Here is a 27,645-nt window from a genome sequence, read left to right as displayed (position 1 = left end):
ATGCACCCCTGCGAACAGTGGCAGGACAGAGAACCCGCTATTCATAACTCAAAGGCAAGCCTGCTTTCGTATCGGAGGGGAGTACAAGACACCACTCACCACCAGATCATCCAGCTCCGTTTGGCGCCCCTGTGGAGATCAGGTGAGCGTAACAGAACGCGAAGCCTACACACAAATCTCTACCTGGGCGCCATGGAAACCCCAGAGACAGACCAATTAGCCCAGCTTTTAGGTGAACTCAGAGCAGAGGTGCGCTCGGCTAGACAAGAGATTAACGCTTTACGAAGCTAACTGATTGTAGCGAAAGAGCGCACCGATGATTTAGCCCGGCAACTACTCCAGGCTCAGGCTGGCCACACACCGTTGCCAACAATGGGAGCTTCAGTCCCAACCCAGTCCAGTAATCCAGTGCAAGTGGTCCTTCCAAGAGCCATACCTTTGGCTCCACCTGAACGCTTTGCGGGCGATCCTAAGCTGTTTGCGGTTTTTATGAACCAGTGCCGTCTACACTTCCTATGCAGACCAGGGACCTTTCCGAATGACCAAGCTAAGGTGGCCTTTATGCTTTCATACCTCAGTGGGAGTGCAGCGGATTGGTCCATACCGCTAGTGAATCAAGACAACCCCCTTCTTCGAGACTTTCAAGGATTTCAGCAGAATGTGGAGAAGTTGTTTGCTCGGCACTCCCAAGGTCAAGCCTTGGATAACGAACTGCTCTCTCTTCGTCAAGGGAACCAAGACCTGTTAACTTATATTGTGATCTTTAACAGACTAGTGGTGGAATCCAGTTGGCCGGAGGAAAAAAGGGTCACGTTATTTCATCGTGGGTTGAGAGGTGAGCTAAAAGATGTCTTGGCTCAAGTGGTCAACCCACCTCACGATTGTTCGGAATACATTGACCTAGTGGTACAACTAGATCATAGACTGCAGAACCGGAAAGTTGATCAAACTAGATTTCAGAGTCAAGTGTTTGTGCGTCCTAAAGATACCACTGCCAAGACTACAGACACGTCGGAACCCATGCAAAAACGGAGGTGTGCGAGGACCGCTATCTAAGTCCGAAAGGGATTAGAGAATACAACAATAATTGTGCTTATATTGCGGCACGGCAGGCCATTTCCTCTGAGACTGTCCAGTGAAACCACCCAAGAAAGCAGTCGGGGTTGCTGACAAGGTTAGCACTGAACCTGAGTCGGAAAACTACCCTGCCCCTTTGCTTGTCGAGCAAGAAGGGTAACCAGACCTCACATCTAGCCTTGCCAATCATCCTCATCAGCCACCAGCACCCGTCTCGTATGCATGCGGTCAGAGCTTACATCAACAGTGGAGCTATAGGTAATTATATGGATCAGGAATTTGCTTCAAGGATGAGTCTATCTCTTTGCCCAAAGGCAACAACTGATCTGGTCACCACAGTCGACGGAACAGAGATCTCTTCTGGTCCAGTAACGCACTCGACGAGGGAGATGACACTGTTGTGCCAAGACGGACATTGAGAAACCATTGTATTTGACTTAATTAAGGCCCCCCAATTTCAAGTGATCCTGGGTATGCCGTGGTTAGAAACACATAATCCTTTTATAGACTGGCGAGAGAAGAGGTTGACCTTCGCAAATTGTGCTCATGCCTGCTACCCAAAAGAATCCAAGGCAATTGCAACAGTCACAAGTCCGACAAACCGACTACCTCAGGAATACCAGGACTTTCAGTATGTCTTTCAGAAGAACCAAGCCAACACCTTACCAGCCCATAGACCGTATGATTGCCAGATCGACTTAATACCTGGCCCTCAGATCCCATGTAGTAGAATCTACGCACTCACGGAACCTGAAAATCTTCACCTAAAACAATATCTGGACCAGTACCTGGCTAACGGCTTCATTCGTCCATCCAAATATCCAGCGGCTTCGCCCTTATTCTTCGTCCCCAAACAGTAAGGAGATCTAAGGACTTGTATAGACTACCGCGCATTAAACCAGGTGACAATTAAAAACCAATATCCCCTGCCTCTAATCCCGGAACTGCTGGACCAAGTAAAAGAAGCTCAAATTTACACTAAGTTGGATCTTCGAGGGGCGTACCATCTCGTAACAGTTAAAAAGGGGGACGAATGGAAGACCGCCTTCCACATTAAGTATGGGCTCTTCGAATATCAAGTGATGCCCTTTGGGCTTTGAAATGCCCCAGCAGCCTTTCAATATTTTATGAACAATGTCCTTCGAGAGCTGATCGATGTTTGTGTCAACGTATATATTGACGATATCCTAGTGTACTCAGCTTCTAAGCAGGATCATGTGAAACACGTCCGCGCCGTACTTGAAAAACTCCTGCAACATAAGTTGTATGCTAAATTGAAAAAATGTTTCTTCCATGTTACAGAGGTCAAGTTTCTTGGTTTCCTTCTAACTCCATGTGGTGTTCGTATGGACTCAAGGAAGGTGGACGCTATCCTCAAATGGCCCTCTCCAACTTCAATTAAAGGAGTTCAGAGTATTCTTGGATTTGCAAACTTCTATCGCAGATTCATCCCTGGCTTTTCACAATTGGTGCATCCCATCACATCCTTATTACGAAAGAACAAACGCTTCCATTGGTCGGACGAAGCGGAAAAGGCCTTCCAAGACTTAAAAGGAAAATTCACCTCAGCTCCAGTCCTAAAACGCCCTCGCCCGGATCTCCCATACGTAGTAGAAACTGATGCTTCTAGTTTTGCGATGGAAGAAGTTCTTTCCCAGAAAGATCCGGAGACGGGTCAACTTCACCCAGTGGCCTTTTGGTCGCGAAAATTCACAGCACCAGAACTGAACTATGCCGTAACCGGTAAAGAGCTGCTGGCCATCAAGGCAGCATTCAAGGCTTGGCGGCATTATCTCCTAGGGGCCAGACACACCATTACTGTGATTACAGATCACCGAAATTTACAGCACCTAAAGTCGGCCAAGGCTCAGTCTTCTCGTCAGCTCCGATGGGCACTATTTTTTGCAGAATACGATTTCGTGATCACTTACTGACCTGGTTGCCGAATCGGCAAAGCTGATGCGCTGTCTCGCATAGGGATGGAAGAAGGATATTCAAATCCAGATCCGGTACCCATCATCCCGGGAGGGAGAATCCTTGGAATCACTACCACATTGACCCTGGACAACATCCACAAGGAAATTCCACGCCTCCTCGATTCCAAGGCCTTACAAGACTGGTCGACCAAAAGTGAACACCATTCAGTTGTCAATCATTTACCTTATTTCCAAGGACGTCTCTACTTGCCTAGTAAGTAGCTTCAAAAACAGGTAATCTCAAATTATCATGAGTCATTGGTAGAAGGTCACCCTGGAATTGTAAAAATTGAAGCCAAGATCAAGAGACATTTTTGGTGGCCGACATGGCGCAAGGATATCAAACAATTTGTGCTTTCGTGCGGCATTTGTGCTCAGAACAAGGCCCAGAAAAAGAAACCACCCGGTCTACTTCAGCCTCTAGGTGTACCACCTACACCCTGACATACGTTGTCTCTTGATTTCATCATGGATCTGCTCCCCTGTAATGGTTTCAGCACCATATTGGTGGTGGTGGACCTGTTTTCTAAAATGGCCCCTTTCATTCCGTTAAAAGGTTTGCCCTCCGCTTCAATCTTGGCGAAAGAATTTCTAGAACAAATTGTTCGGATACATGGATTCCCCTCCGTCTTAGTCTCAGATCGGGGCAGTCAGTTTATCTCTCAATTTTGGAGAACATGTCAATTGGCCCAGATTGACTTAAGACTTTCGACCAGCCACCATCCCCAAACAGACTGTCAAACCGAAAGAACCAACCAAACTCTGGAACAATACCTATGGTGCATGTTACATCAAACTGAAAGCAATTGGAAAGACATTTTATGGATTACTGAGTATGCCAACAATAACTCTTTGCATTCCAGCACGGGGCAAACTCCATTCTACACAATTTATGGAATGCATCCACGAACCTCAGAACTCGACCCACCTCAACATTTAGAAATGCCTGCCATAAGCAGCCTAAATGCAACCATCACCCAAGCTTTCAAAAGAGCAACAGAACATCTGAGGCAAGCTAAGGAAAGGTTCAGGAAATTTGCAGATCAACATAGGAGTGAAGCTCTGAAATACCAGATTGGAGATGTGGTTTGGTTAGCCTCCAGACATATACCACTAAAAGGAACCCACACGTTTAACCCCAGGTATTTGGGACCATACACCATCAAGGCCATCATCAACCCTGTGGCAGTAAAACTGGAGCTACCCCCGAACATGCGAGTCCATCCCGTATTTCACGTCTCCCTGTTGAAACCAGTACAACCAGGAACTCGGATAACGAAACCGCCAAAACCCGTTTTGGTAAATGGGGAACCAGAATTCGAGGTCAAAGACATTATAGACTTAAAGTGGGTCGAATCAAAACTTTTCTACCTAGTTGATTGGAAAGGCTATGGTCCCCAAGAAAAGTCATGGAACCAAGTGACCAAGTGACTTTTTTCATGCACCACGCCTAGTGAACCGTTTCCATCGAAACTACCCAACCAAATCCGGACCAGTGGGACAAACCCCTTTGGGAGGGGCCTTGGGGGGTGGGGGGGAGTGCTGTCATGGTCCATACCCCCAAACATCAGGTACAGACCACCCGGCCCAAGGCGTTGGGTCCCATGGGGGCCTTGAAGGCCCCAAGGAATCTTGCAGGGGCTTCCTGGTACCAGGCTCATACTGCCATCACCAACATGGCACGTTTCAGACCCAGAGAGGCACGTGCGAACCAATATGAGACAGGGTGAAGGGATTCTTTGCTGTGGGACTATTTGCTTGGGTGTGGTTGCTGGAACTACTTTCAGAAGACTATATAAGCCACACCCTTCATACAGAACACGCTTCGCGTTATTCTGCACTCCTGCAGCGTAACGCTCACTGTGCCTGCAGCTCCAGGTCAGCCATCAGCCACACCCGTCCAGTGGTCTCGAGCTACCTGCAAAGAAGAGTGAGAAAGAAGAGCAGAACAAGATACTTACCAGTCTCTTCATCGCGGCCGCTCGGGAGTCCATGCTTCTTCAGAACTGAAAAGGAAAGAACATCAGATTAGCCTTGCAGACCACACGCTCTTCATCGCAGTTCAGCGCCGCACTAATACTTACCAGCGAATCATCAGAACGTCATCACTCGATCTCCGCTTCATCTTCCGATCACCGCTCCGGGACTGCTGCATCTGTAAAACAGAAAGAAGACATCAGGTTCCCAGAGCAGTGGGAAGGACTCATTCCGACTTCTAATCCTGCACGAGGCAGCTCTCACCTGAAGGCGGCAATCCTCACGGGCTCACAATTCTTCATCACGCAGCCTTTGTTCAGAAGATTCCGCACCTGCAGAATACAAAAGCAACTGGTTAGTTGTGCAGAAAAACAGTATCGGGTGGAAAGACTTTGTCATAGCACTGGCGCAAATCTTACCATGGGAAGTCAGCTACCAAGAACATCGCTCCATCGTATGCACGAAGAGGGAATCTGTAAAGAAAGGTATAGAGTGAACTTTTGCAACTTGAACTCTTAGCTATCCATATCTTTGGAATAAGACTTACCATAGAGTCACAGTTGTCTGGAACTTTCAATAGGATAAGTGAAGTAACTAGATCCTAGAACTACGACGCACCCCTGCGAACAGTGGCAGGAAGGAGAGCCCGCTATTCGTAACTCAAAGGCAAGCCTGCTTTCGTATCAGAGGGCAGTACAAGACACCACTCACCACCAGATCATCCAGCTCTGTTCGGCGCCCCTGTGGAGATCAGGTGAGCGTAACATTAACTTACTAGTCCCTGGGGATCTCTCTCTCTCAGGTGGCCAGGGCATGGCCACTGCCTTTGGATCCAGACCCTGGGGGTGGACCAGTGCAGGAGGGTCACCTGGGTGAGGGATCTTCAGGGAGTGGATGTAAGGCAACCAATGGTGAGACGTGGTTTCCCCCCCTTTCCCATGCCCATACCCAACTTCCCCAGCCAACTCCACCCCACAACTTTCTACACAAACACTGGGCCGAGGAAGAGGAGGACAGAGTAAAGAGGCTAACACTTGCATATCTCATTGGACATGTCCCGTTAATCAGGTCAGACAAAGTCAGGCACTTGACGGTAATCACATACATCTGATTGTAAATACTGGAGGGGGGTTATCTGTACTCCTGCCCTCTATTTGGAAGAGTAGAAAGACAAAGCACCCCAGCTAAGATTCTCTATTCGGTATCGATGGTCGAGCAATCAATTAAGCTCTCAGAAGGTGATGCGAGCTGGTTCTTAAGTACAGTGTAGTCCCCAAGCTCCCACAAAGGAATGTCCACACACTATGTTAGTGATAACACAGTTCTTTATGTAAATAAGATTCAGATTATATACACATACAATAACACACTTTGTACTCGGGCAATACTAAGATGATAAATGTACAATTTCTATGTGGTATCACAATTACTCTTTGACTCCATTAAAATGCACCAACTGCTGACAGTTTCAAATGGCATACAAATCAATAGTAAAAGCTATCAACCATAGACTTGGGAGGAAAACAATTTGGTTAAACAATTGGCAGAATACTTGGCCCCTACCACTAGGCACAGTTCTGTGTGAGGATCCCCCCCACCTGGGCAACCTGTAAATAAAGTATACCGACAAGCCCAATCCATATATTGTTTAGCAGAGTTTTATTTCCTTCTACAAATGTTCTACTAGCCCAATGACCTGGTTTAGCAGAGTTCGACGACAGGTCGTCGACAGATCCCTTCTTGAATGAACTCCCTTTAAGGCAGGAGTCACGGATCGTCGAGATTCCTCAAAGAAAGGGGAGAACAATGTTGTCAAGGCAGCAGCTTCAGTCCTTGCGGTGCTTGTCGACAATCGGTCGTGGACGTCCTGCGGAGATGAGGCATGTGGTGCACCTCGACGATGATAGTTAGTTGCCGCAAAGAGTCAATGAAGAACGTTGGCCCAGCAAGGGTGTCGGGTCGTCGGCATTTGACATCAGCGATCAGGACTTGACCACGGTTGGCTTTCGGATCTTCGTCGGCGTCTTTGAGGACTTCGAGTGGGGACAACCCACCATTGGATTCTCCTCGGTTCGTCAGTGACCTTGACTTTATCTCGTGGGACAAAGTGGTCGACGGTGAGGGAGTCCTTGATTCAAATGTCTTAGGCAATGGAGCGTTGCGGTTCCGGTGGATGAAAATGGTTGTCGACGGCGATGGACTTCAATGTCCTGGCACTTCGCTTCAGATTCCTCGGTGGTCCCTGTCGCCGGTCGGCAGCCTTTCGATGACTGACTTCCAGGGAGCCTTGGTGAAGGTTAGCTGGTGCACGATATTCCCTCGTAGCTCGGGAAGAGGTCTCCTAGCCAGGTCCTCTCTTGGATCAGTACTCGAAGGCACGACAGCTTTCAGATTGCATCGAAGGAAAGCAGCAGCAATTCTTCTTCTTCCGGGATCGGCTTCGAGAGTAAGCATCAAGTTTCGACTTCACCTTCTCAACAATTCCATTAAGTGAGAGATCCCCAAATATACCATTCTGTCTCTCATTCACACTGCTGGGCCGAGCTCAGCAGCCAATCATTCAACGGGGCATTCATGCAGGCCGGCAGCCAATCAGGCTCACAGTGCATTCAGGCCATTCTTCTCCATCCAGACACTCACAACAAGGAATGTGGATTGGGACAAGTACCCAGGCGTTCAGCACTCCACACTGCATTCATACCAGTTTCGGGCAGGGCTGTCTCAGTCATTGTGTTCCACACCAGAAACCAGGCACCCATAGCATGAAATGTATATTGGTCACACACTCCATTCACCCAGGTCCCACCCCAAGGGTGTACCCACAACATACAGTCATCGGGAAGGCTCCAGCCAGTCTGGCCTGGACTTCCCCACAATACAATATGGAACTTCCACCCAGCAGCCAGTCGGGGGGAAAAGACAGAGTCAGGGCTTCCCAGGACTTTGGGAAAACAAGGTAACAGGCAATAGAAAGCCAAAAGCCACAGGGGCCATCTTGTCTCCTATCAGGAATCAACTGACTTCAATGGCAGGGCCTGGGTATCCCAAAATGGAGGATACTCAGAGCACCTGTCCAATTCAGCATGGAGCCGGCACCAGCCCATACCCTGCTCTGTGGGCCACACACAGGTGCCCAAAAACATACACTTGGGGTACGGGGTTGTACCCCCACCCATGGGTGCCATAAGGGTATCCCAAGGGTCTGTTCAACAGGACCAAAAAGAGGAAGAGCTGCACTGCCAGGAGTCCTGCATGGAGACGGTCAACATACCTTCTGGAAAGTCCATCCGCATTATCATGACTCTTCCCTGGCCCATGCTTAATGGTGAAGTCTAGCCCTGGCAAGCTAATGGACCACCAGAGCAGTTTTTGGTTTTTACCCTTCATCTGCATAAGCCATTTTAAGGGCTTATGGTCTGTTTGGACCTTGAAGGTAGACCCTGTAAGGTAGGGCCTAAAATGCCTAAGGCTCCAAACTATGCTAAAACATTCCTTTTCAACAGTAGCCCAACTAAGTTCTCTACCCTTCAGTAGTCTACTGATGAATATGATAGGATGTTCCCTCCCTTTGTCATCTAACTGGGACAAGACTGCTCCAATTTCGGTGTCGAAGTCATCAGTCTGAACGATAAAGTGTTTGCTGTAATCAGGCGCACACAACACAGGTGCCCTACACAGACTTTCCTTCAAGCCAATAAAGGCCCTCTGACAGTCTTCCATCCAGCTAACCTTCCTCAGTTGTTTGGGTGAAGTCAGAGCTGTCAGAGGGGCAGCAATGGTTCCATAGTCCGCCATGAAGTTGCAGTAATGCCCAGGGAGGCCCAAAAAGGCTCTCACCTGGGTTTGAGTAGTGGGAGTCTCCCAGTCATGTACATCCAGTACTTTACTGGGGATAAGTTGGATTCAGCCCCCTCCTACTTCATTACCAAGATTAGTGCCCTTCCCTTGAGCTATCTGGCAATTGGTGGCCTTGATAGTGAGCATAGCCCTTTTCAAGGCCTGCAACACCTTATTCAAATTAGTCAAATGCTCATCCCAGGTGGAACTGTAGACAGCAATGTTGTCTAAGTAGGCCACACAAAAGGCCTTCAGCTCACTGAGTGCATGGTTGACTAATCTTTGGAAGGTGGCAGGTGCGTTTTTCAACCCAAAAGGCATGACTCTAAACTGGTAGAGTCCCTCAGGTGTTGAGAGCACAGTCTTTTCCTTGGCTTGGTCCGTCAGTTATTTGCCAATAGCCTGAGGTAAGGTCAAAGGTGCTCACAAATTTGGCAGCACCTATGGTGTCCATGAGCTCATCAGCCCTGGGCAATGGGTACGTGTCAGTTTTGGTGATGGCATTGACCCCTCTGTAGTCCACGCAGAACCGCCAATCCCTGGTACCTGCCTGGGAACTTGCCTTGGGGACAAGGACCACTGGACCGGACCAGGGACTAGTTGAGGGTTCAATAACACCCAGATCCAACATCTTGGCAACCTCAGCCTGGATGTGATTCTTAACTGTGTCTGACATTCGGTAGCACCTGCTTTTGACAGGCACACTGTCGCCAGTGTCAATTTCGTGCCTGCACCACGGGGTGAGGCCTGGTGTCAGTGAGAACAGAGGAGCATACTGCAGGACCAAAGCCCTGCAGGGCCTCTGCTGCTCTGGTGTTAAATCTGGAGAGAGATGCACTCCCTCCACTGAGCCATCCTGAGGGTTGCTATGCAGCAAATCAGGAAGGGGCTCACTCTCATCCTCTTCTTGCTCTGAAGCTAGCAAGAGACGCAAGACTTCTGCTCGTCTATGGAAAGGCTTGAGCCTGTTGACGTGGAATACCTGATGGGCTACCCCAGGGATTCCCATGACAACCAGATAATTGACTTTGCCCATCTTGGACATTATCCTGAAGGGTCCAGTCCACTTATCTGACAAAGTTCTAGGCTTGTTAGGCTCCATTACAAGGATCTCCTGACCTGGAGTCCAATACACTTCTGATGCTTTAAGGTCATGCCAGTATTTGTTCAACTCCTGGCTTGCCTTAAGGTTTGCTGTTGCCTGGCCCATCATCTGTGTCATCCTCGGTCTGAGGCCCAACACATAGACCCCCACTTGCTTGGCAGGACCTGAGTGGGTGGCTTCCAAACCTTCTCTGATCAAGGCAAGGGGCTCCCAATGGGATGTCTAAAGAGCAACTGAAATGGGCTGAAACCAACACCCTCTTGAGGTACTTCTCTGTAAATGAACATCAGGCATGGCAGGAGGAGATCCCATTTCTACCTTAGGGGCTCTTCCAAAGCACCCAGCCTGCCCTTGAGAGTTTTATTAAATCACTCAACCAGAACATTGGTCTGGGGATGGTAGGAGGTGGAGAACTTGTAGGTTACTCCGCACTCTTTCCACATCGCTTTCATGTAACTTGACATGATGTTGGATCCTCTGTCAGAGTCCACCCCTTTAAGGTATCCAACTCTGGTGAAAATGCCCAGGAGAACCTTGGCAACCACCTTGGCTGTAATGGTCCGAAGAGGTATAGCCTCAGGGTACCCTGTGGCATGATCAACCAAGACCAGGATGAACCGATGTCCACCTGAAGTGGGACGGTTAAGGGGACCGACAATATCGATGCCGACCCTCTTAAATGGTGTGCCAACCACTGGCAATGGCTGCAGTGGGGCAATGACACTGCCTCCAGTCTTGCTAGACAAATGACAAGTGGGGCAGGTCCTGCAGTGCGACTCCACTTCTCTACTGGCCCCATCTGGGGCCAGTAGAAATGTGCAGAGAGCCTCTGCTTAGTCTTCTTGGTCCCAAAAGGAGCTCACCCTCCCAATAAATCTTTAAATACCTAGGCACTTCACCTTGTGCCTGGGCCTGATTCCTCAGACCCTCGAGAGAGTGGCACTCTCTCTGTCCCTTACAGAAGTCGCCCCTAGAGGGTCCCCCTTCAGTCAGCAGGCATTGAAGGTTGGGGTTATCCTCTGGGTAGAGTACCTCTCCCGCAGGAGGGTCTTCTGGCTCTTCTCCCTCAGGAGTTGAGTCTCGGGCTACCACTGGACTCAACCCGTCCAGAGCATGAATCCCAGTGCTGCTGAAGCAGCAGGAAGAGAAGGAGTCCCCTTCACAGAGGTGGCCTTCTTGCCTTGGGTTTCCCCTTCGGCTTGGGTACTTGACTCAGAGTCAGACACGGTGTACATAATTATGATAATTACTATCCTGGTGGCAGTTGTAAACTTGAAATATAACTCATACACGAGTTTATGGCTTGGTGGCTAGTATTTTTCATAATTCCTAAAGCCATATCTGATTAGAATTGTACATGTGTCAACAGGTGAGCCCACGCCAGCTGTGGTCCAGCTGTGTGCATTGCCTCAGAGACTGACTGACTCTGCTGCACCCAGAAGAACTGTAGCTATGGTAGCTGCCTCCCATTTGATCCTTTGTGTGGTCAAGTAACATCTCCCTCCAGCGAAACATCCCCACAGCAGGAGCTGTTCTGGGAAACGGGAACCAAAGGGCACACCCAAGTACAAAGACTCCAAAACAGAATGTCCAATTATGGTTATATAAATAAATATATATATATAAATATATATATATATATAAATGTTTGCACATGAAGTGGGGGCAGGGGCACAATCTAGTACCCAGCACTTTCAGCCCTTTTACAGTACAGGCGGTGTTCTCCTCCAAGCTCTTTCATGCCTCTTGCACTCATCAGAGAGGCGGTAATATAACATGTTGCTGGTTAATGCAAGTTTGTAGTTTCATGAAATTCTGGTAGGTGTATTCCATGAAGGCAGCCAGGTAATACCTCTCCCTCCTATTCCATGATGTAAAATGCACAGTTGGGGAGGGGAAAACCAATAGTATGGCTTTCCTCAGTGGGGCATGTGTCTCCCCAGGCAGCCCCTCAGGGAGAGTAGTAGTAAAGCAGAGAAGGTGGAGTAGCAGTACTACGCAGCAGGAGAGTGGTAAGAACAGAGAGAAGGTAGTAAATTCGGAGGGCAGTGATCAGTAACAGGAGCGGGTAAAACATCTGAGAGAGAGGAGTAGAAAGGAGACAGAGGGCTTGAGGATCAAACAGCACACATACACCAACCCTTTAGAACGAACCTTCTTTCAGGGAGAACACCATCAGTACAAGGCAGCTATCAGACAGTATGTGTTACCAGTCGGTAGCACTAACGAGGGGGATATGGATGTATAGGCTAGGAAGGGAATCCTACGCAAGAGGAGAGAGTGATGGACTGCCCTTGCACCACTTCCCAAAACCCCTTTTCGAGCTGGTCAATTTATTGAACTAACTGCCACTCATAATCCTTCAATTGCTTTTGATAACAGTCAATATGATCAATGCTGTTTGTGATAATAAATCCATTGAGCTTTCTTGGAGGCTCAGAGACTTATTAAGGCCATCGTGACAATCCTTTAATGAAACAATCAGGAATGCAAATATCTAACTAGCAAAACTTCAAAAACAACCCACCCTTGAGGAAAAGAACACAGAAAACACAGAACTGGTGTGTAACACTCTCGGTACTTGAGCAGGGGTGATCAGGCAAGCAATTGCAAGGACACTGTTCAAAAAAGATATGTCTTTCAAGAGGAGGATTGAAAAGGGAGGACATAAATCAGTACAGTCCCGATAATTGGACCACAGAGAGCCTCGTAACAGTACCTTGTTCTTAACCTTGAGACACTGGCACGGTATCAAAATAATCTTCTCTACACTTTCCTGGTGGTAAAACTGAGTTTGGGATGTGGAGAGCCAAGTTAAACCAGGCAGCGAGTTGGCGTCAAGACGGGGCTTTGAGCGGTTCGAGTTGCATTTCAGTGCAGTTTGAAGGGTACAATAGGTTGGGATCAGAAATCCAGTTGGTTTGAGACTATGTTACCATTGGGTTGAGCCGCTGTGTGACACAATAGCTTCCAGTGGTTCGAATAGGTGTTTCAGTCAGGTCAATGTGAGAACCTGTTGGTTTGAAGTGGTGCTTGAATAAGCAGTGAGTGGAGGTGTTCACAGCAGTGAGCTGATGTTCAAGTTTAGGTGGTAAAGAGCGCTAATGGTGCGAACTGGCATCGGGCCGGCTAGAAGATGCAGGTGCGCAGTTTGAAATTGTGAATGCCAAAAACTGAAGGTCTTGTGTCGGCTCGATGCTGCTTGAAGCTGTGTGAATAGGATTCCAGTTGCTCATGTCTCTCTGGTTGCTGGGAGTCCTACTCCCCAAGCTCCAGGATAGATTAAGTCCTTTTGTTCTGCACTCCTACACAAGAGAGCTTGGCTGGCACCTACAAAGGATCTTTCAACTCCAGAGAGCAACCTGATTCCAATGTAACTGGCAGAGAGGCAGACTTTGGTCCAAACCGCAGTCACCCCACTGTTACTTGGAAATGGTAAGGGGACAGAGCTCTCCTCTGCCTTGGATGCCTTCTATCTTTACAGTTGGAGTAATTTGGAATGGACTGCACTCCCTCTTCCAGTCCATAATTATTCTCTTCTTGAAAATCCACTGATGAATCAAAAATGGAGTGGGGGACCCTGTGAGAAACCTGAGGGTATTCTCCCAAGCCGACCTCAAGAATCCCTTATTCAGGTGACCTGGGAAGTGCTGATGCTCTCAGACCCCAACTCTAGCGGCGGACGAGCTAGAGTGAATCACCTGGATGGAGGAGCCCAAGGTTATGCTCGGGAAAATGCTGCAGGTGAGACGCAGTATTATACCAAGGAAGAAGGAGAGGATAAGATCCCTGAGGCCTTTATGGGCTCTGCGACATCTGCCTCCTTTCCTACCATTGAATCGCTCCTTCCCAGATCCAACGACCCCTCTGTATATAACCAATCGCGGAGGATCGCAAACCCTGTTCCACCCAAGAATTATCTCCCCCTCTAATCCATGTTTCTCTGTGGTTTTCTACCCGAATACTTACAGTCATTCTCCTTTCCGTCCCTCTGATTATTTCCTGCACTCCCAATCTGCCCAGACAAAACACTTCCAATCCCACAATCCGCCCTGGTCATTTTATGATAGTAATCTTGGACATTCCCATTTGTTTCACAAACCTTACCAATCTCACACTTCCCCCTTTTCCAACATGAACACTTTCACCCATCGCGAACAACGACAGACAAACACCAAACCCATTTGCCTGACATGTCCCAAAGCCAGGGTCATGCAAAGTCAGGCAATTGACCAGAATCACACACACCTGATGGCCCTTACCATTCCCAACAGGGATAACAGGTGGAGCACGAGAACGCAATACGAGCAAGGCAGACCGCACAACGAGAGAGCTAACTCAGCACAGCAGTTCCAAAGGAGGAGAAAGATGGCACGAACCGAGAGGGTGAAAAGGAAGGACGCAACATTGATCCTGTGAAACCTCCACAGGAGGAAATGTAGGACTGTGAACAATAGCCAGCATTTGTTGCAGCAGATATTAATGGTACACAAGGCCCTCCTCCGCTGATAACCAAGCCGAGGGGAGACGCTTGCCACGGTGGTACCAGCCTTGATTCCGGGATTGGACAAAAGCAAGCGTGCTTCAAGAGGTTCAATCATTGTTGTTGTAACAAGTGACCATGGCCCTAATACATACCCAGAGTGCCTTGTCCTGTAGGAAATGGAGGAGGCAGGAGGAGACAGGGCATCAAAAGAAAAGAAAGGCAATATAGCCCATTCTCAGTTCCACTTTTCCCTCTAAAGCTACTCTAACTCCACCCCTTTTACATACCTACTGACTTCAAAGGATCTCTGTAGTGCAGAAACTTGGTGTGAGGGTGGCCTTTTGTTTTTCTTTTCCTTCTTTCTTTCTTTCTTTCTTTCTTTCTTTCTTTCTTTCTTTCTTTCTTTCTTTCTTTCTTTCTTTCTTTCTTTCTTTCTTTCTTTCTTTCTCTCAGAGGCATTCTACATTTCCTCACCTTCCCCCAGAAGCGCAACGTCTCCAGAGCCCTGGTTCTCTCTAGGCTAGACTACTGCAACAGCCTCTTCCTCAATCTGCCTCTTTCCTCCCTGCGCCCCCTTCAACTAATCCAGAATAGGACTGCAAGGCTTATCCTTGACCTCAAGCCCAGGGACTGCATCTCTCCCGCCCTAAAATCTCTCCATTGGATCCCAGTGACTGCAAGGATCAAATTGAAGACCCTTTGCATCATTCACAAGGCTGTCTGGGGCCTGGGACCTCTCTACATCCAGCTTTCCCTCCCTAAATAATTCCCGGCCAGAGTCCTGCGGTCCTCTGGCTCCAACAGCAGGTCAAACGTTTCTACACACAGAGAATGGGAGGTAGATCCCTTTCCATGGCTGGCTCCTCCCTCTGGAACGGCCTCCCTACCCGCTCAGACTTGAGCCGGATCTTCTTAAGTTCTGGAAACTTCTCAAGACCTTCCCTTTCTCCTCTTCCTTCCCACTCCCCCTCCCGTGCTAACTCTCCCTCTGCGACTGGGGCCTGTTCCCTTCAGATTCATACAGGGGCCAGGCCACCCCTACCAGTCCCCCCCCAGCATCCCTGTCAGCACTTGCCCTCAGACTCCCTTTCCCGGATTAGCCCAACAAGGTCCTCCCTGTCCACCGCATTCATCTTCCCTTCCCCTATTTTCCCCTGGCACTTGCCGCCTTGGCCTGCCCAGTCCTTCCCATCCCAGCCTTGTGGGCACCCCACTCCTGCAATTCTCTCTCTTCACCCTCCTCCCCATGCGCTTACCATCTTGTCATGCACTTGCACAGTAGGATTGTCATAAGGACAATATAACCATTCTTTTGCTCTACTTTTGTTATTCCCATGTCCTCCCCTACCCCATCTTGTCTTGTGGCACCTGGAAACACTTGTGTTTAGGCGCCATACAAATGTCCAATAAATAAATAAATTTAAGTGCCCTTTTCGATCAGGGTTCCTAGGAGATTTCATGCTTAGAACCCCTGTGCCCTAAGGGATGGTGTTACGCGTCCTTCCAGGGAATTAAAGTAAGACAACATACTGGGTATTGTCTCACTGGTAGCAGTGGGGATAGCCAGGCTAGCATATTCATTGCCTTGGCAACACTTACCTGCGCTCAGAGGCTTGACACTTGTATGATTTCAAATTGGTGTGTCTTTAATGATTGTGTGCTCTTTTCAGTACCAAAATCATAACCAGGTATGGCTTATTCTTAGATGTTAACCTGCCAAAATACTTATAAGACAACAATTATGATATTTTCAATCTGAGGTGCAGAAGTTAAAATGCCACATCTGGCTTTGGGTAACAGCAGCTGTCACAAATGCACATATAACCTTTGACCTTGCTCTGTGCCACTGGAGAGTAGGAGCTGCAGATGTCGGGAGACTGGTGCAGCATGGGCACATGTATGCATCGTGCTTTTGTTGTGGAGTTTATTTTAGGAAAGGGGGATCAACTTTAGTGGTCCGAGTGAGCACTCCTTGACCTTAAAAACCAGATTGATGAGATCCGGCATGAAGGAAGACTTGCCATGCTGCTCCTTCTAGACCTGTCCGCAGCATTTGACCTTGTGGACCATAACATCCTCTGCCATCATCTTACCTGCTTGGCTTCCTTCTCACGCACTTGCACGGTAGGATTGTCGCATGGCCAATATAACAATTCTTTTGCTCTACTTTTGATATCCCCATCTCCCCCGCCTCCTATCTTGTAGCACCTGGAAACACGTGTGTATAGGCGCCATAAAAATGTTGAATAAATAAATAAATGTGAGTGCCCTTTTCAATCAGGGTTCCTAGGAGATCGCATGCTGAGAACCCCAGTGCCCTAAGGGGAGGTGCTACTTGTCCTTCCAGGGAATTAGGGATAGCCAGGTTAGCCATGAATAGTCATCACCTTGACAACACTTACCTGCACTCACAGGGTGGACACTTGTATCATTTCACATTGGTGTGTCTTTAATAATTGTGTGCTCTTTTCAGTAACAATATCATAACCAGGTATGGATTATTCTTAGATATTAACCTGTCACAAGACTTATAAGACAACAAATATGATATTTTGAATCTGAGGTGCAGAAGTTAAAATGTCACATCTGACTTTGGGTAACAGCAGCTGTCAGGAATGCACATATATCATTTAACCTTGCTCTGTGCCACTGAAGAGTACGAGCTGCAGTTGTCAGGAGACTGGTGCAGCATGGGTACATGTATGCACCATGCTTTTGTTGTGGAGTTTTTTTTAGGAAAGAGGGATCAAGTTTAGTACAGAGCCAGCACTCGACCTTAAAAACCCAGGGATTCTATCTCTCAGCACTAAAATATCTGCATTGGCCCTCAGCCTCAGGGTCATCTTCGACTCCACACTCTCCTTTTCTCCTCACATCTCTGACGTCTGTCTCTAAGAAGTCAAACTACCAACTGCACCTCCTTTCCATTTCCATTCTTCCTTTCCTCTCCTTCCACCAGAAGCTCACTGTCTCTAGAGCTCTGGTTCTCTCTAGGCTGGACTACTGCAACAGCCTCTTTCTAAATTTGCCAGCTTCTACTCTCTGCACTCTGCAACTCATCCAGAACAGGACTGCAAGACTTGTCCTTTGCCTCAAGCCCAGGGATTGTATCTCTCCAGCACTGAAACCTCTGTATTGGCTCCCAGTGGCTGCAAGGAATAAGTTCAAGACCCTCTGCATTGTCCACAAGGCCTTCTGGGGCCTAGGTCCTCAATACCTCCAACTCTCTCTTCGTAAATACCTTCCTACTCGAGCTCTTCGCTCCTCCACCTCCAACTGCCTCAGGGTCAGTTGCTTCTCAAAGCAACAAGTTGGTTGTAGATCTCTTTCTTTGGCTGGGGCTGCCCTCTGGAACAGCCTCCCTGCCTTTCTGAAACTTAAGCAGAACTATCTCCGGTTCCGGAAGGACCTCAAGACCTTCCTCTTTGCTTCTGCCTTCTCTCTTCCTCTCTCCTGCTGATTCCTGTCTGACACTGCACTGGTCACCGGGTTACCCTCTGATTTTGGGTCCAGGTCCATGCTCGCCCAGTTGCACACCTGCTGTTTGCACTTACCCTTGCACCTGCCACCTGCTGGCCACACTTCTTGTTTTTGTTTTGATCCCATATACAGCACTGCCCCCTCCCCTTTCCCCTGGCACTTTTCCCCCCGCTTCCCCTGCACTTGCGGTATCTCAATGTCACTTGGCCTACTAAGATTGTTTTCTCTGTCCTCCCTCTGTTCCCCCTTCCTTGCCTCATCGCGCCTTGAAACACTTGTGTATAGGCACGTTACAAATGCCATATCATATAACCAGATTGATGAGATCAGGGATAAAGGAAGACTTGTCGTGCTGCTCCTTCTAGATCTGTCTGCAGCATTTGACCTTGTGGACCATAAAATCCTCTGCCAGCATCTTACCACCTTGGCTTCCTTCTCACCGAAGCTACCTCTTAGATCACCTCCTTCTTAGAGGGTAGAACGATGAGAGTGTTCACCGAGAACACTGGTGCTCCCCCAGTTCCAATCAAATGTGGAGTACCACAAGGTTCATGCGTCTCTCCCAGGCTATATAACATCTTCACCAAGCCACTCTTCAACCTTCTGGACTCCCTCAGCATAGCCTACACCAACTATGCCGCCGACACGCAAATTCTCTTGCCCCTCTCGGGAAACTATGTTAATGACATGGACATGCTAAGCAAAGCCTACGCTACCATCCAAGCCTGGACGGCAACGCATGGCATCTGTCTGAATGACGAGAAGACTGAGATCCTCCTTGCAGGTCCCTCAACATTATTTTAAAACCTTGACCCCAAATATTCAGCCTTCAACATCGATGGCACTTTGATTCCAGTCTCACCCACAGTGAAAACACTGGGAGTTTACCATGATGCCACTATCACTGACTCGTCAAGTGAACGCCATTGCCTAGTCTGCGGCGTACACAACCAAATTGATAAACGCCTCTAGACCCTTCCTATCCATGGACAGCTGTCTAACCATTGCACACGCAGTGGCCAGCGCTAAGTTAGATTATTGTAACCTACTCTTTGCTGGTACCTCTACTCACAACATTCAGAAATTACAGATCATCCTAAAACAATGCTCTTCGAGCGGCCCTTAACATTCCCAAATCTGAACACATCACGGCCACACATAGAGATGTACACTGGCTCCCAATTTGCGAAAGGATTATATTTAAAACCTTTCGATCGCACACAGGTGCATCTCCCGGACGGCCCCACCCTACCTGTCCTAGGAAATTGCTAATTTGCAATCAACCAGGCCCACCGGAACACCTTACACCCATCGGCTGGTGCAGCCCAAGTTCAAATGTTCTAAAGCCGGAGGATCAAGTTTTCTATCTATAGCAGCTAAACAATGGAACTCCCTCTCGCCACCGGGGAGGACCGTAGAGTCCGACTGCGTCTTCCGGGGGCTCCCTGGGACTGCCGCTGAATTTAGGGATGGTCGACCCTTTTTCTTTTCCACCCAGATAAGCGTGCACACACGCATGTGAGGCACCGTTTTCATTGGGGCACCTGTGGGAACGTAGGAAGGTAGGACATGTGTTGTTGCTGGCAGGTTTCAGTGGTTTCCTGGTGGCAAATGTCTGAAAATTGAGGTTTTTTTCCTACATTTTGGAATCTGCCTGGCCTTATGGGTAATAATTCAAGGGTGATTCGCACAAGACAGACCTTGTTGGATTCCCATGGGTGAATTATTTTCAGAAACGCATGGGGTTCCCTCTTTTCCTTGGTGGCTTCGACACCCCAGGCCTAAATCTGTGGGTTGTTTACAAAACCAAATACCGTAAAAAGTGTAAGGGAGGTAGTGGTGAGCGCATTCAAGGAAACATTGATCCCTGCACTGATCTTGTTCCGTGTTCTATAGTGTGTCCCGCTGCCAAGGTCAGGGTTCCTGCAGCACAATGCTCCAAAGGTCCTGTATGGTGAGATATAGTAAGAGGACGGGAACCCCGTCTGTGTTGGTGCTGGATTCCAATCATTTTCACTAGATTCAGTAGTGCGTCTAGCACAAGCAAATGATGAGTCTTACTACTTGGTTAAACGTGTAGTGTTGATTTAATTAGCATAAAGTTGCCACAGTCTTTATGCTAATTAAATCAACACTATACGTATAACCAAGTAGCAAGACTCATCATTTGCTTGTGCTAGACGCACTACTGTATTTAGTGAAAACGATTGGAATCCAGTGCCAACACAGACGGGGTTCCGGTCCTCCTCCTATACCGTAAAAAGTGCTCTAAAAACTTGGCTATTTGCTTAACCGGGTCCACCTTGCTGGACTCTCCCCACCCAGCCTTACCGGCTACCTGTATGTACAGAGAAGCCCAGGGTTTTTCTGTCTGGCTGTATGTAACCTCGTAGCTCTCTCCATCCTGATCTGTATGTAATTGCCAATAGACCCTGTATGTAACTGCCAATTGCTAACTGGCCACATGTAAGTGGAACTTGTAACAACGCCTCGATGTCTGCGGGTTTTTGTGTGCTTTATAAATGAAAAAAAAAATAAATAGTAGGCCTCCCTATTAAGATTTAATAAAAAAAAAAAAAGCCAGGGCTTTCACACCCACACCAGAAGGCATCCCATTCCAGACAACAGTAACACAGCAGACAAAAGACAGCACCCTAAATGTCCACATCACGGTCATAAATCTGGATGCAGGGAAGCAGAAAAGCCATTCACTAGGAAAGGCCAGAGTCCACATTAGGCCTCAGTTGGACATTTCAATCCAAGGGCACATGGTGATGTGACCTACTCCACTTATACATTTGGGGAAGGCCTACATTACACTAAAGTCCTTTAACACAAGACAAAGAACGGGAACCAGCTGCTTTCTGCCTCAAGCACAGAAGGAGGTTATCTACCAAAAACTCTTAGCTACAGCGGTTTGGTCTAACATGGCGACATATGCCTTAGTGTTGTCAATATGATCCAAAATGCTTCATTAAGGCAGGTGGTCGCGTCTCACCGGGTCTTGGATTTTGCCAAGAAAAAATACCCTTGAGCTTAAGTATAAAGTTGAATAACCCGGAAGCAGACTGCGCCCAATGTACAAAAAGATTTTTATTTTATCAAAGTGCCCTTAGGTGATGACACATGTTTTGGTCTCCCTTGAGACCTTTTTTCAAATCAGGGCTATTAATCTTGGATTCCTCTAGTGCCCCTTTTTACATTTGGCAAAAATTCTTCCACTGTGATCGGGTTAGATCCCTTCCGTACCAGTTCTGCGTTTAATCGCGTGCTGCAAAGCTTCTCGGAGAAAAAGGAGGTTAGCCGTGGCAACAGCCGATACCACCAAATAGGAAAAGGCACTGTTGAGTTCAGGGTTTGGCCACAAATGACTCTGAGACTCCAGTGAACTGTTAACTTATTTACTTAAGTTTAGGTACACCAAATACGGTTCTTAGAGTCAGGTAAGTAAAAGGGGACATAGGACACCCACCGGCATCCTCTCTCAGGGCTTACATCCTTGCAACTAACAAACCTGGAACTCACTCATAGATAAACATTCTAAGCCCTGCATTCCATCTCAAGATTCTAGTCACTTGCACCAGATGAATGCAAAGTTAATCACAACACATCTTTCCCCTATAGGGACAACAACAAGAACAGTAAAGTATCGGTGGCAAGATCAATATTTCATCAAAATATTTGTCCAGTAAAGTCCCACCTGAAAAACAAAAGATTATTCAAAGCATTTCATATATAACCACAACCAACTCCAAAAGGTTTAGACCCTGTCACCACTTCAAAATCTATTAACATTAACATCAATGTCCATCTGTGGATTAAAATTAAAAGTCCACCTGTGGAGAGAACATATTAATATCCCTACATAGAACAGCTAATGATGAACACTCTTATCAACTTAATAACTCTAATGAAGATTTAATAAACACTCAAAACCTTAATATCTTATTTCACTCACACATCACCGCATACATGTCTACCAACATATGCCAAAACAATGGCACCAAAGTCTAGGAACAACATTTCCCTTTTTATACAGACAGTGTAATGGACAGTAGTCCGCTCAATGGTTCACCACAACCATTGCACCTTTTCACACATGCAACACATGTAATGGACAGTAGTCCGCTCAACGGTTCACCTCAACCATTGCACCCTTTTACACATGCAACACATGTAATGGACAGTAGTCCGCTCAACGGTTCACCTCAACCATTGCACCTTTTTACACATGCAACACATGTAATGGACAGTAGTCCGCTCAACGGTTCACCTCAACCATTGCACCTTTTTACACATGCAACACATGTAATGGACAGTAGTCCGCTCAACGGTTCACCTCAACCATTGCACCTTTTTACACATGCAACACATGTAATGGACAGTAGTCCGCTCAACGGTTCACCTCAACCATTGCACCTTTCTACACATGCAACACATGTAATGGACAGTAGTCCGCTCAATGGTTCACCACAACCATTGCACCTTTTCACACATGCAACACATGTAATGGACAGTAGTCCGCTCAACGGTTCACCTCAACCATTGCACCTTTTTACACATGCAACACATGTAATGGACAGTAGTCCGCTCAACGGTTCACCTCAACCATTGCACCTTTTTACACATGCAACACATGTAATGGACAGTAGTCCGCTCAACGGTTCACCTCAACCATTGCACCTTTTTACACATGCAACACATGTAATGGACAGTAGTCCGCCTGTGGAGAGAAATATGTTAAACTACATAACTCAATTAAAGAGAGAGACATGTACCTACCACATCACTCTAATAAACTAATATATATCAGCTCTAGTGTCTCAACTCTAATCGCCTGCACCTCTGCATTCTCTCCTACTTCACCATTGCATAGAGAGTAACGGAGGAACACAGAGCTCCCATCCCCATCAAACTTCATAACTGAGTCAGGCCACCCGCTGCAGCACTCATGCCGAACTCCAGGACTCCACTCAAGCCAACCGCAGCAACCTTCGGTTCCAGTCAAAGGTAAGCGCTGACATCGGATAACTTTGTCAGTGATCTCAGCTGCCTTCACTATGACCAATAGCTTGTAGCCTTGGCGCAACAGATGTTTGCACAGTCCATGGGCCCCAGGCCCCTCCTAGATCCATTAACAACTTCCAACTCTTCTGAATGTCTGTACAGTCTCAATTCTCTTAAATGCTTTATGAGAGACTGCCACTTTGAACTTCACCATGTCAATGAATGAATGAACCTTGCTGCTCCAATGAACTTCACAGCTCCTTCTAATAACCATAAGTCTCACAGAGCCCACTGCACTTTACAGCAGACCGTTGTACCTTTCAACACTAGAACTTCTTGTCCCCACTGCACACCCTTGTCACTGAAGTGCCTCTTCACTCCCTATGCAGTGCCTCTTCACTGCCCTCGCAGCGCCTCACCTCTTCACTGCACCATGCAGCACTTCACAGCCTCTGCAGCGACCACTCACTGCCTCTTGCAGCACCTCTTGACTGCCTCTTGCAGCACCTCTTAACTGCATCTTGCAGTGCCTCACTGCCCTTGCAGAATCTCTTCACTGCCTAACGCAGCACCTCACTGCCCCTGCAGCGCGTCTTCACTGCCTGTTGCAGCACCTCACTGCCCTTGCAGCACTTCTTCATGCAGCGCCTCACTGCCTCTGTAGCATCTCACTGCCCCTAGCGGCGCTTCACTGTCTCTGCAGCGCCTCTTCACTGCCTGTTGCAGCGCCTAACTGCCCTCGCAGCACCTCTTCATGCAGCGCCTCACTGCCTCTGCAACATCTCATTGCCCATTGTAGCGCCTCACTGCCCTGGCAGAACCTCTCCACTGCCTCATGCAGCACCTTTACATCCATAGCTGCTCTGTTATTCCAGTGCCTTCGTAGCGCCTCTGTCTGGGCCTTTCTTGCCCCCTCTGCCTCTGTAGCACCTCTGTCTGGACCTCAATTGCCCTCACTGCACTTGCAGTGCCTCACAGCCATCCAGCGCTCTTACCTGAGAGAGGATCACTTCTCAGAGGGGGGGGGGCGGTGGGTGTCTCCCTTTGATGCTGTCCCCCCAGCACAGCCAGATCCCATCCTCGTCGCCAGTGTTGAGTTCAGGGTTTGGCCACAAATGACTCTGAGACTCCAGTGAACTGTTAACTTATTTACTTAAGTTTAGGTACACCAAATACGGTTCTTAGAGTCAGGTAAGTAAAAGGGGACATAGGACACCCACCGGCATCCTCTCTCAGGGCTTACATCCTTGCAACTAACAAACCTGGAACTCACTCATAGATAAACATTCTAAGCCCTGCATTCCATCTCAAGATTCTAGTCACTTGCACCAGATGAATGCAAAGTTAATCACAACAGGCACCTGTTCTTCACCAGGTGCTCCCAATATTGAAATCAGGAATGGGCTGGCAGTAGGCAACTCTTGTTAATTTATCGTATTGGAAAGCTCCTCTGGAAGCCAGTGTGGAGGAAGAAAGGGACTGGGGAAACGTTGGGGCTGTATACATTTAGAGGGGCTGGCAATGGTAAATCCAGGGCTGTCTGAATGGAGTTGGAGGAAGTCTCTTGACTTTTGGGGCAATAATATAAAACTCTATCCAACTTTTCTGCCTTATTGACATTCTGAAAATCCCTCCAGAAATACAGCTGGAATGAAAAACCCCAATTCAGTGGAAGCCTAGGCAACCTCTTGTTCATGATGCTTCCTCCATAATTTCAATTTTCCATGTCTGTCCAGTTGGCTATTTCTGCAAATTCGGGTCACTGCCCGACACATACCTCAGCCTAATGCTTTTGTTTGCATTGCTTACTATGTCATGCTAAGTGCTGCTATGTATGCCTTATTACAGACTGCACAGTGTGATGCTGATCTATAGAGGTGACAGATATCATTTGCGACAATGGAACCTGCGCGGGTGTTGCAATTAGGCAATTACAGGGGGCCTCCTATGATGCCATTCGCACAGGGCCACCAGCTGCGCTATACTGTGCCTAAACACGTCAGGTCTGGCCCCCTTCTAAGGGAGGGTCATTGCCAAAATGGCATTATTGCCTGGGACGGCGTAAGTTCTTGCAGCAGTCCTGTTAAGACTTGAATTTCCATTTTACCTAGTAGGTGTGATCTGCTCCAGTTCTTTCCATATTGCGTCACACTCGCACTTAAAGACTAACTCCACAGTAACACAAACACACAAACGAGAAGGTATAGCGATATAAGTACCTGGATCTTGGTCTTGCTTTCAGAGTGTGCGATTCCGGAGGAGTAGCTGAAATGAGAGAGTCTTGATTAACTGCCGAATCGCTCCTCTTTTACAGTTCCACAAACCCACCTCTCTCAGGAGGAGGCGGTATTTAACTGCCCCGTACAAAAGGTTAAATCTCCCCCCCACCCCACAACTCTGCATGACAGATATATCGTTAGTAAAACAAGGAGACTACGAACTTCAAAAAGTGCATTTGTACAGTAGTTGCCTAACATCTAGAAGTAACGCAGCAATTTCCCAACTGAAACCGCCGCGCACTCCCTCCCTCACCCCACACCCCTCATCATCTCCCATGACCCCTGGCAATACATTGGCAGAAGCAAAAACAGGCTAGCCTGCGGTCACTAATATAGCAGCTGTACCTGTTGAAATGAAGAAGGATAAGAGCCGCAGCCTTCCTTCTGAATAGATGAAAACTAGCATTCAGCTGCTCAGGGACAAACCACTCAGTTATGAGAAGGAAATAGAAGGAACCCACCCGGTCCCTGAAATGTTCTCTGAGATCGCTTTGAAATATTGTAAGCATGTTTCGGGTAGACTGTATGCATTAATAAAAAGCAAGCCAACTAATCACGAATATTTAAAAGGTGTTCGTGTGTGTGTGTGTTTGTGTGTGCGTATTAAAGGAGAGTTCCGGGACTTTTTTTTTTATTGTCCCTACGGTTCGGCCATGTGTTTTTAAGCATAACTCGGTAGATCGTAGAAAACTTTCCTATGGACCTTGCCCGACTTTTCGTCCATTAACGCACTCGAAATCAGCCGCCATTTTCTGATAATCCTATCACTTGCCGCATCGCCCTGGCTCACCTGCTTTTGCGGCACTAAATCAAATCCCCCGCCCCTGAAACAGACTTTATCAAAACATTCATATTCCCCGCCTTTATCCGTGACGTGACTGTGCTGCGTAGGCAAACGCGCCCAGGCGTCTTCTACGCGACTCCACACAGAACCCGGAAATCAACACAGATCAGCTCACACAACACAGCGCGCCACAATTCGCAATATGAAACTGTACTTTTAAATCAAACCGCAAGATTGTAAATTTGGTAAAGTACATTTATTTGACATCAAATGTTTAGAGAATATTCAGCGATTTTCATTTTTATTTGCTCACGTTCCAAAAAGTTCGTTTTGAGGCACGCGATGTTCCTTTGCTGTACACAGGGTCTTAGATCATCTCACAATACAGCGCCACAATTCGGAATATGAAACTGTGGTTTAAAAGCAAACTGCAAGATTGTACATTTGGCAAAGTACATTTATTGGACATCAAATGTTTAGAGATTATTCAGCGATTTTCATTTTTATTTGCTCTCGATCCAAAATAGTTCGTCTTGAGGCAAGCGATGTTCGTGTGCAGTACACAGGGTGTTGGTTTACGATAAAATAAGCTCTTCGGTCGCACTGATAATCGCATGGCTGTTCCAACGACGAGGCACTAGGCTACCACAACGGTCTGTATGTTGCATCTAGCCGTTATGACCGCGTAAGGGCATACTTGTACTTGGCGATCGTCCCATAAAATGGTCAGGGTGGTAACGTTGTTCACGCGGAGAAGCAACTGGCGGTTATAAAAGCCATCCGCCGGTGTCTGGTACTCGTGACACAGACAATAATGGGTGAAGTACCTGTTTGAAAAACATAAAAAATTAAATTAGTCTCACCATCAGATCTTTATTAAAATTATTCATTTTATATATTCGGTCGGGAAATTATTTCATAGCTAGGACAGTGCAACTGGGTTTTAAACGTCAAGGGGGGGCTGTAGGATACTGAGACAGTCCCTCAGTGCAGGGGTTGACAGGGAGTGCAGGTGGAGAGTGGAAGGGCCCAGGACCGAGATCGCAGACAGTGGACCAGTTGTAGCAGGGGAGAGGGAGAGAGAAAGTAGAAGCAAAGGTTTTGAGGTGCTTCCGTAAAAGGAGACGGTTTTCCCCAAGATAGTGCGCGGTACAAAACAATATGCCACATAGAACGAACAAGTACAACTTAACCCGTCTTTAAAGCTACTGTATAGTAATTAAATTGCGGTATAAACTCATCTAAAGAGTTACTTACATTATATTTGCATTTTCCATTGTGTCTGTGCGTAGGGCAGCCCCGAAATACCACTCCTTCTATGCCGACGTTATTTCTTCTAATGAACGAACATGAAATGGCTTTCGTTTCTGAAATTATATTCATTATCGTTTCTTACGTGGTCCCGGCCTGTCAAGGTCAAATAACAATAGAACCTTATACTGAGTCGTGGGCCATTCTGGCACCCGAGAAAAAATCAAAGCAGCTGACCTTCACTTTGAACGAGCACACATTCCTAGTTAGCTACATTCAGTGTAAGGCATTCTCACAGGACTTGAAATTTACACTCCATCTTTGCATTTTGTCTGCGTGCTTTGCAGCCCCACAGAACCATAAATACGGAGACATTCTATATTTTT

At 47.5% G+C, this 27,645-nt stretch overlaps 1 protein-coding gene across 7 annotated transcripts in view; it reads right to left on the bottom strand.

Annotated features, from left to right (window-relative positions):
- Window positions 1–27,645, bottom strand: part of REPS2 (RALBP1 associated Eps domain containing 2) — a 1,712,589-nt gene that overhangs the window by 486,449 nt on the left and 1,198,495 nt on the right. For all 7 annotated transcript variants that reach the window (XM_069636810.1, XM_069636815.1, XM_069636811.1 and 4 more), the window contains one exon: window positions 25,165–25,210. In XM_069636810.1, coding sequence (XP_069492911.1) covers window positions 25,165–25,210 — 46 coding nt within the window. The remainder of the gene's footprint in view (window positions 1–25,164; window positions 25,211–27,645) is intronic.

Source organism: Ambystoma mexicanum, chromosome 7p (assembly GCF_040938575.1).
Source record: "Ambystoma mexicanum isolate Mex_15411 chromosome 7p, UKY_AmexF1_1, whole genome shotgun sequence".
NCBI lineage: Eukaryota > Metazoa > Chordata > Amphibia > Caudata > Ambystomatidae > Ambystoma > Ambystoma mexicanum.
The sequence above is the reverse complement of the archived record's forward strand: the minus strand, read 5'-3'. Positions and strand labels throughout refer to the sequence as shown.